Raw genomic sequence first — 10,436 nt, 5'->3', positions numbered from 1 at the left:
AACTTTGCAAGTTTCTTGAGGCCAAGAATTTGGTAACCACGTTAGCTCTTGCCAGCCAGCATCATTGTAGCAAGGTCAAAGATGCTTGCATTGGATTTATCTACTCTTTAGATAGAGTGGATGATGTGATGACTAGTACAGGGTATCAGCACCTGAAAAGAGCATGTCCTAGTATCTTTGCTAAGCCCCGCAAAATACAGTAGTATAAGAATGTTAATGTACTTAAAAAATAGATGTTTTAAACAATGTTAAACATGTATATTTAGAATGTTTCCTTGAACACATGTATATAAAGAATTTTAAACATGTACAAATAAATATATCGGATGTATAAGAAAATGTAAGATGTGTCTGAAAAAAATTGGACATCAAAACATATATTTGAAAAAAATATTAATCATATGTATGAAAATGTTAACTCTGTATTAAAAAATATTTTTTATGTAAAAAATGTACATTGTGTATGAAAAACAATAGACATCATAATATTTATTTGAAAAAAAATATCTTCATCATGTATTGGAAATGTCTAGCGTGTATTAAAAAATGTCTCTTGACATGTATGAAAAATGTATAATGTGTAACAAAAATGTAGAAATGTGTTGAAAAAAGAAATGAAAAAAGGGAAAAACAAAGAAAACCATAGAAAGACATGAAAAGAAACCGAAGAGAAAAAGGAAACAAGAAAACCAGAAATAAACAAGCAAAAAATAAAAAGAAACATAGAAATCAGAAAAGGGAGAAAATCCGAGAAAGGAACAAAGAAAACCATAAAAAACAAAGAGAAAGAGGAAGATTGTAAAAAATCTATGAAATTCGAGAAAGAAACGAAGGAAACCGGTGAAAAAATAACAAAAACTTAAGTTATAACGAATAAAAAAGAAAAGCCGGTGAAAAAACCCAAAGAAGAAAAACATAAGAAACTGAAAAAAAACCCGGAGAAAACCTTCAGCGTGCGAACCTTTTGCGAACGAGTCAAGGGTTAACGAGCTTGTCCGCGGTGCAATGCGCTTGAGGCGAGAGAAGCGTCCATTAGCCCAGGACCCTGCCTTGTTTGTCCCCTGATCTCACGGTGATTGATCACAGTTCGAGTAGTCACTAGCCCGCTCGCTCGTCTGCTCCCGCGAGCGGCCGGGCGAAAACCCCAGCCCGCCGCCACAGCCCCCCTCCACCCTCGCCCCCCTCCCTCGCCGCCGCCAGGGGACGGCGCCGGGCAAAGCCCGCACGTACGTTGGCGGCGGCGGGGCCCTTCCCCTCCCTGCGAGGCGCCAGGACGGCGCGGGACGGCCGGCTTCACGGCGGGGCGCGGCCCGACGGCGGATCTTCTCGGGTCGGAGGCGCTCTACGGTTGGTTGCATGGGGAGGCTTCGTCGGGCGATGGGCGGCTGTTCCGCGGCCTGCGGCGTCGAGCGGCGCGTCCATGCGAGCGGATCTGGTGCGGTGCCCGGGAGATGGCGAGGTGGAGGAAGAGGGCGCCGAGAGGGGTCGCGGTAAAGGAGGAGGAGGGCGCGGGGATGAGGGCCGGTACGGATCTGGCCGGCGTAGGGCTGGGCAGCGGTCCGGCGGTGGCAGTGGCGCGGATCTGGCGCGCTGCCGCCACGAGGGCTCGAGTTCCGTCCCGTGCTGCTCCTGGCCTGGCGCGGAGGTGGGCACTGCACCAGGCGGCGAGTGGAGGGCGTCGAGGGCACTGATGGGCCGTGCTGGATCTGGGAGGGCTGCGCTTGCTGGAGCAAGGAGGCTCCAGCCGTGGTAGATGCGGGATGCGGGGCCCGATCTGGCCTCTGCATGCTCGCCGTGGGGAGGTGGACCATGCCTTCACGGCTTCAACAACAAGGTGCTGCTGCGGCGGCGGTGTGAGACGACATGGACGAGCTCCGTAGGGCTTGAGCGGAGGTGTGCGACGATACGGACGAAAGTCCTGCACAACAAGAGCCGGTGCCGATGGCGCCTGAAGGTGTCATTTTCCTCCTTGGAGGCGCCACCGAGGTGTGTCGGCATCTTCCTCGGGCTTGGTTGGTAGTGTCTCGGGCGAAAGCCTAGGTCCGGTTGGATCGGCGTGATGACGGCGTCTCCGACGTCGTTCCTCTGTTGGGAGCATCACGTTTTTGAGACACTGCTTGGAGGTTCTATGTGGCGCTCCTCCGGTGCTCGCCGCTGTTTTTGGTGAAGCTCCAGGCGCAATGTACGCCATCGCTGATAAGTCCAAGACGAAGCTTTGTCTGGGACCGACCGAGTTCCGCCATCTGCCTGCACTCTGCTTCAAGGGTGGATGGTGCGTTGACAAAGAAAGTCTTAGTTGGAGCTGCTGCTGTCTTCGGAGGATACCGGCGTTGGTCAAGTGACGCGGCGGTGACGCTTAGCCTAGGACAGGCCTTTTTTGCTTTGTAGTCGTGTTGGCTGGGATGGTAGCTCGGCAGTTAATAGGGCTGTCGTTTTCTTTTTCTTTGATCTTCGGATTTTCATCATGTTGTTCTTCCGCTGCTTCCTGCTAAATCAAATCAAGCCAGCATTTTGCTGGATCTTTCAAAAAAAAAAAACACTTCGAGTAGTCCACGGAGACCATCGTGATCAACCTTAACATCTCCCATCCGCGGATTTCTCAAAAAAAAAAATCTCCTATCCGCGGCGCTTAGTTTCCTTGTCCATCCAGCACAGATCGAGACCAGCAATGGCGGCATCCCTGATCCCAGATCCCGTGATCTCGACGACCTCGACCTGCGCGCCGGAGAGGACGCGCGGCGAGCACGTGTTCAAAATTGAAGGCTACAGCGTGTGCAAGGGCTTCGGCGTCGGCAAGTTCATCCGGTCGGCCACCTTCTCCGTCGGGGGCCATGACTGGTGTGTCCGCTACTACCCCGACGGTGTCACGGAGGCCTACAGAGACTACGTCTCAGTCTACCTCGAGCTCATGAACAGAGATGTGGAGGTGCTGGCGCTGTGCCATCTGACGCTGGTCCAGCAGGCTACAGGGTCGCCGGCACAATTTGCATCGCCAAAACTAATGGCGCCTGTGCTGTTGAGCAGCTCCATTGGTAGTATAACCTGGTCCTGGGGCTATGCCACGTTCGCGACGAGGAGCGACCTCGAAGCGTCTTCGCACTGGTACATCCCCGACGATGTGCTTCTCATTAAGTGTGAGCTCACTGTTATCAAGCCAAAGGTAGCACAGATGTCAATGACCACAAGGAACTTCCACATCCAAGTGCCTCCTTCGGACTTGTCGGACAATCTTAGAAGTTTGCTGGAGGAGGGGGAGGGATCGGATGTGTCTTTCAAGGTCAAAGATGAGGTTTTCACAGTGGAGGTCCGTCCCGTGAGTGACGGTTAGGGTTTTTGCTGAGGCGATCGGGAGGCGATCTCTTTCGCCCCCTCGTCTTCCCCAGCAGCCGTCGCCGTTGCTAGGGCTCCGTCCCTGGGTCTTCCCACACATCTTTCCACTGGCCGGAGTTGGGGTGGATCTCAACGATCGCATCCCGGGTCTGGTTCCGTTTTTCCCGAACCCACACAGATCAGCCTTCCGGGTGTTCTAGGGCACCTGGTCGTAAAACCACCAAACCTAGAGTGATCGGATCTGTGCTTTGATCCCTAGTGTGTAGTGATGGAGAAGGTGGAAGGGATGCTGCGGAAGATGAATCTGTCGGAAGCGGAGAAGAAGGGAGTGAAGGTGGGGTGGAGAAGATCCATGCAGAAGCAGAAGGAGGACGCTGACCTGAAGGCGATGGGGAAGCTAATGTCCGACAAGCCGGGATACACGGGGGGGATGGAGGTGGTGCTGGGGAAAGCTTGGTGCCCAATGAAGAGATTGGAAGTGAAGGACATGGGGGAGAATAGATTTCTGTTTGTGTTCCAGGAGGAGATGGGGAGGAGGAAGGCGGTGGAGAATGGTCCCTGAACGTTCAATAAGGATCTGCTTGTGGTAGAGGAATTTGATCCGGCCAAAACCATAGACGAATACACTTTTGAGAAGGTCCCAATTTGGGTTCGCATATACAATGTGCCGCTGGGGATGATGTGCAAGGATCTGGCTGAGGACATAGGGGAGCAGATCGATGACCTGGTGGAGGTGGATACAGGAGAAGATGGTACGGCGGTGGGTCAGTGTCTCCGTGTTAAGGTGCGAGTCAAAGTGGCTGAACCTCTCATGAGGGGTTTATTTCTGGAGGACGAGGAGGATGAGGATGGGGACACTGTAGTGAAAGACTCAAGGAAGAGGAGGGAGGAGGAGGAGAAAAACTGGTGCTATTTCAAGTACGAATTCCTGCCTGATTTTTGCTACATTTGTGGACTGATGGGACATATAGACAGAGAGTGCAAGAAAAAGTTGAAAAGAGGGGAGGAAGCTGAATACGGGAGATGGCTCTGTTATGTACCTGAAGCTAATGTGGGAGCTGATGATAGGAGGAGGGGAGGTGCGGAGTATGGCAGTGGCTATGGCTATGGCAGAAGGTGGTATGGGTGGGGAGGTAGTGAAAATAGGTCGGCCAGTGATGGGCCTAGTTGGAGGAAGTCTGATACATCCTCAGGAGGAGCTGCGGGTAGGAAGAAAGGGGAGGAGGGTGAGGTCACAAGCCCACTAAAACTGAAAGCTAAGGACGACGAGCACCGGAGCAGCAAGGAGGACTCTGGTAATAGGAAGAAATTGTTTCCGGAGCAAACAAAAGGCGGGGAGAAGGGGGGTAACCCACCAAACAAACCACGGGGGGATGATAAGCTTGCTGGAAGTGAACGGGAGGTGGTAGTGGTGAAAGAACCGGAGAAGTCAAGTGCAGAACAGCGGAAGATGGTAAAAACTTCAGACGAAAATGAGGGGCAGGGTGGGGTGGGAGAGAGGGGTGTGATCGGAGAGGGGTCAAAGAAGGGAGTAGTACGGGAGGAGCAGCCGAACAGAAAAGGGGGGAAATTCAAAAGGATCCACAGGGAGGGAAAGTTGACGAAAGGCAGTGCGGTGATGGGTTTGGAGAAGAAAAGGGGGCTGGAGGACATGGAAGAGGAAGAGGAGAGTTCACAAAAAAAGAGCAAAGTGATGGAAGAAGTGATGCAGATGGAGGGCAATAATGTAACATTAAACGCGGGGCTGTCGGAACAGCTCCGCGAGACCCAATGAGACTAATAACTTGGAATTGCCGGGGGTTAGGGAACGGCCCGGCAATTCGTAGTCTTCTGGAGCTCCAGAAGAAGGAGGACCCTGACGTTCTATTTTTATCTGAGACAAGGCTGGAGCAGCAAAGGTTGGAGTGGCTTCGGTGGAAGATGAACATGACATGCATGATGGTTAAGAATTGTGAAGGGAAAGGTGGAGGGCTAGCTTTGTTTTGGAAGAAGGAGGTAAATTTTAGGATTGTTGGTTTCATCTCAAAATATCATATCGATGCAGAAATCACGGAGGAGGATGGGTTTACGTGGAGGTTCACCGGACTTTATGGGGAACCGAAGATGGATGAGAAGGACAAGACTTGGAGGCTCCTAAGGAATCTTAAGCACCAAAGCCGCAAGCCTTGGCTATGTGCTGGAGACTTCAACGAGGTTCTACACTCTTGGGAGAAGGAAGGGGGCCCTCCAAGGAGCCAAGGCTGTATGGACAGATTCCGCACCGCTTTAGAAGAGTGCGAGTTGGGAGATCTTGGATATGTGGGGGACACATTCACATGGAGGAACAACAACCACATAGCAGCGAAGTATGTCAAAGAGAGGTTGGACAGAGCTGTGGCGACACAGGCATGGCGTGATAGGTTCATTGCATACCGAGTCACAAATGGAGATCCTCGTCATTCCGACCACAGACCGGTCATTATTGACACGGTTGGACAGGCAGCAACCAGGCGAGCTTCTGTTCACGCGGCCATGCCACGGTTTGAAGCGGGATGGCTGGACGAGGAGGGATGTCGGGAAATAGTGAAGAATGCATGGGAGAGGGAGACATGTATGGAGAGAAAAGAGGTGGAGGGGGCTGTGAAGGGAGTCATGAAAGAACTAGTGGATTGGAGTAGAAATATCCTGGGGGATCTTGAGAAGAGAATACATCGTGTGAAGGAGGAGTTGGAAGCGGAGAGAAGGAAGAACATTAGTGAGGAGCAAGTCAGACGAGAACATATCCTCCGCTTTAAACTAAGCCGGCTGGAGGAGCAACTTGAAACATATTGGAAGCAACGTGCTCATGTTAATTGGATGAAAGGAGGAGACCGCAACACAAAATTCTTCCACGCGGCAGCATCGGAGAGAAGGCGGAGGAATAAAATTAAGAGGCCGAGGAAGGAGGATGGTGGTGTTGTGGAGAAGGTGGAGGAGATGAAAGAGGTTGTAACTAACTACTTTTTAAACCTGTTTACATCCCGTGCAGGAGCCCGCCAAGAGGAGTTGCTAGAGTGTGTGGACGCACGTGTGACCCCCAGCATGAATGAGATGTTGCAGAAAGAGTACACACGGGGGGAAATTTTCGAGGCTTTACAGAGCATTGGGGATATCAAAGCCCCTGGCCCGGACGGGATGCCCTCAGTCTTCTACAAGAAATGCTGGGACACGGTGGGGGACAAAGTCGTTGCTGAAGTGCTTCAGTTTCTCAATGGGGGTCGGATGCCGGAAGGATGGAATGAGACATGTGTTGTTCTGATCCCCAAGACTAGAAATCCTGAAAGTATGAAGGACCTCCGACCGATCAGCTTATGCAACGTTGTATACAAGCTAATATCCAAGGTACTTGCCAATAGGTTGAAGCAAATCCTCCCAGATATTATTTCTCCTAACCAAAGTGCTTTCGTCCCTGGCCGGATGATTACGGACAACATCCTGCTCGCATACGAGTGCACACATTATATGCAGAATAAGAGGAAAGGGAAGGAAGGGTATGCGGCAGTGAAACTTGATATGAGCAAGGCATATGATAGAGTCGAGTGGCACTTTTTGGAGAAGATGATGGCAAAGCTTGGATTCCAGCAGCAATGGATCGAACGCATCATGATGTGTGTAACTTCGGTATCCTACAAAGTCAGGGTCAATGGAGAACTCACTGATGTCATTGTGCCGCAGAGAGGGCTCCGACAGGGCGACCCTCTCTCTCCATACCTGTTCCTTATCTGTGCGGAAGGTTTCTCTTCTTTGCTGAATAAGGCTGAGGCAACGGGATCCTTAAGTGGTATTCGAATTTGCAGTACAGCCCCTAGTTTCAACCATCTACTGTTTGCGGATGACTCACTAGTGCTCATTAAAGCTTCACGAGAGAGCGCTACGTCACTGCAGAATATGCTACAACTATATGAAGTGTGCTCGGGGCAGGTAATCAATCTTGAAAAGTCCTCTGTCATGTTTAGCAAGAATACAAAGGAGGCACAGAAAAAGGAGGTGCTGGATGCGTTACATATTAGAGCTGAGGCGAGGTCGGAAAGATATTTGGGGCTGCCAGTCTATGTTGGACAAGCTAAGAAGCAAGTCTTTGCATATCTGAAGGAGAGGATTTGGCAGAAAATTCAGGGATGGCAAGAGAGACTACTGTCAAAAATGGGCAAGGATGTGCTTATTAAAGCTTGTGCTCAGGCAATACCAACCTTGGCTATGTCTTGTTTTGATATAACAAAAACTCTGTGTGAAGAGATTGGCATGATGGTATGTAGATTTTGGTGGGCCAAGCAAGAAAAGAAGAACACAATGCACTGGCTGAGTTGCGAGCTTTTGACAAGGCCAAAAAAGGAGGGGGGGGGATGGGGTTCCGAGACATATATGGCTTCAACCTTGCGATGTTAGCACGGCAGGCCTGGCGTATGTTATCCAACCCCGATTCCCTTTGTGCAAAGGTTCTCAAAGCAAGATACTTCCCACGATCATCGATTCTTGATGCTGCACCGCACCCTGGAATTTCCTATACCTGGCGAAGCATTCTGAAAGGAGTGTCACTTCTGAAAGAAGGCCTTATATTCAGAGTGGGAGATGGAACCTCAGTGCGAATTTGGGACGACCCGTGGCTGAACAGAGAGCATGTGAGAACTGTTTTGACGCCAAGGGGACGATGTTTATTGACCCGAGTTTGTGAACTGGTCGACCCTGAAACCCAACAGTGGGATGAACAGCTAGTGCGTGCAATCTTCAGAGAGGAAGAAGCTAGAATCATCCTTGCTACACCTGTCCGTGAGGAGGTCGAGGACTTCTATGCCTGGTATTATGACAGCAAGGGCCAATTTTCAGTTAAATCTGCCTATAAGTTGTACATCAGTATACGGGACTCAGGTCTGCCTCAAGCATCAAACCCCCCGGTAGCAGATTGGGAGTGGAAGGAGATATGGTCCTTACCTTGCCAACCAAAGATTCAGCAGTTCATGTGGCGCCTTGCGCACAACAGCCTACCACTGAAATTGAATATGAAGCGGAGAGGAATAGAATGTGACACTCTCTGTGTTTGCTGCCGGCGACGAGATGAAGATGGGGCACACTTATTCTTGCACTGCAAGCAGGTCAGGAAAGTTTGGATAGCGATGCAGCTAGAACCAGAGCGGCAGCGAATGTGCACGAGCAGAAATGCTTCTGAACTTATGCATGAGATACTTCGACTACCGGAGCCCAAGAAAGTACTGATTACATGTCTTCTGTGGCGGTGGTGGACCTGGCGAAACAAATTGAATGCGGGAGACAAGGCGGGATCTGCTGAGCGGCTGCCGTCGGAGATCAATCACTGGGCCACGGACTCCCTCGCGCTGTGCAAACCACCTTGTCCCGACAAGCAGCCACGACAAATTCAGGAGTGGAACAAACCTCCGGAGGACTGCCTGAAGATCAATTGTGATGGAACCTTTTCAGCAGAACAGATGACGGGTGGCTGGGGCTTTGTGGTGCGGGACCACCAGGGTGATATCTGTGGTTCTGGAGCTGGACGGCTGCGCTATGTTGCATCGGCGACTCAGGCAGAAGCGGAAGCCTGTGCGGCAGCCCTGGTGGCGGCATCGAACTGGGGCATGACAAATATTCAGGTCGAACTGGACTGCCAGGTCCTTGTCAAGGCGCTGAAGGGAACAGAGGCGGACCGTGCTCCTGAAGGCCTCCTGTTCAGGGAGATTCGTCAATTCGCTAGGCTAAATTTTAGCACAGTTTCCTTTTCTTTTGCCCCGAGGGCATGTAATAAGCTTGCTCATGCTTTAGCTGCCTATGGTGCTTGCCATGAGGCAAGTGGAGAAACCTGGTCTGAGGATCTCCCTGACGATGGAGCTGTACGTTTGGCCAGCGTCTTGGCTGAGCCGGTGTGAAGTATGGAATCGCTGCGTTCCATTTCAAAAAAAAAAAAAAAGATGAGGTTTTCACTGCCCATAAGATCGTCCTCGCAATGCGGTCGCCGGTCTTCAAGGCCGAACTCTACGGGCCAATGAGGGACAAATTTGAGCAAAGTATAACCATCAAAGATATGGAGCCTGCTGTTTTCAAAGCATTGCTTCGCTTCATCTACTCAGATGAGTTGCCTCCCATGGACGACCTCAATGATGATGACAAACAAGAAATGGTCAAGCATTTGCTCGTGGCCACGGACAGATACGGCGTGGAGAGGATGAAGTTGATGTGTGAGAGAAAACTTTGCAAGTTTCTTGAGGCCAATAATGTGGCGACCACGTTAGCTCTTGCTGACCAGCATCATTGCAGCAAGCTCAAAGATGCTTGCATTGGATTTATCAACTCTTTAGATAGAGTGGATGACGTGATGACTAGTACAGGGTATCAGCACCTGAAAAGAGCATGTCCTAGTGTCTTTGTTGGTATGTGGGAGAAAGCTGCGAAGATTCGCAAATTACAGTAGTATGATCGCCATGTTATAGCTTTATTAGTGTAGTTTCTTCAGTGTCCTTTATGTTGGAGTGCACCGTGTCAAAGCGTCTTCTTGGGGTCGAAGGAATGCTGGAAAGAACTTAGTTTGAAACTTTGAACTGAATTCGCTATATGCACTGAAGTTTCTGGAGATTGGTCAAGGGATTGATTGATCGATCAGAAGAATCATTGCTGTTTTGCCTTTGCTTTGATTTCTTCAGGTCGTTTTGTTCTCTCCGGAATCTATGTACCTTGGGCGGTCCAATTCTTCTTCTTCCTTTTGTTGTTGTTTCCCGGGTCTTTGCCGTGTGCACAGTGGGGTGCTGTAATTTTTGTTCAGCTTCAGTGTAGTTACTTCAGTTGAGACTAGCAATCTGAGATTAGTTTCTCTATTTATTAAGTTACTGGAGATCTTTTGGCTGAGGGTAAGTTTAAAAAATTGCATGTCTTGGGACATGCTATGTGTTACTCCCTCGGTCCCAAAGTAAATGTCTCAACTTTAATACAACTTTGTAGTTGTACTAAAGTTGAGATATTTATTTTGGGACGGAGGGAGTATTAACCTATGCTAGATCACTACAAATCAATGAAAAAAAATAGCGCGCTACAGCAAAATAGCGGCGACCTCAAAATATGCTATTAGCGTGCTATATCGCGCTATA

At 50.0% G+C, this 10,436-nt stretch overlaps 1 protein-coding gene across 1 annotated transcript; it reads left to right on the top strand.

Moving 5' to 3' along the window:
* The first annotated feature begins 2,668 nt into the window (after window positions 1-2,668).
* Window positions 2,669-9,766, top strand: LOC109782785 (BTB/POZ and MATH domain-containing protein 1-like). The gene is made up of 2 exons (XM_073504578.1): window positions 2,669-3,289; window positions 9,272-9,766. Exons 1-2 carry the CDS (start codon window positions 2,669-2,671, stop codon window positions 9,764-9,766), a joined length of 1,116 nt encoding a protein of 371 aa, XP_073360679.1.
* Window positions 9,767-10,436: the final 670 nt, after the last annotated feature.

The sequence above is a fragment of the Aegilops tauschii genome, chromosome 7, assembly GCF_002575655.3.
Source record: "Aegilops tauschii subsp. strangulata cultivar AL8/78 chromosome 7, Aet v6.0, whole genome shotgun sequence".
In the NCBI taxonomy this organism is placed as follows: domain Eukaryota; kingdom Viridiplantae; phylum Streptophyta; class Magnoliopsida; order Poales; family Poaceae; genus Aegilops; species Aegilops tauschii.
The sequence above is the reverse complement of the archived record's forward strand: the minus strand, read 5'-3'. Positions and strand labels throughout refer to the sequence as shown.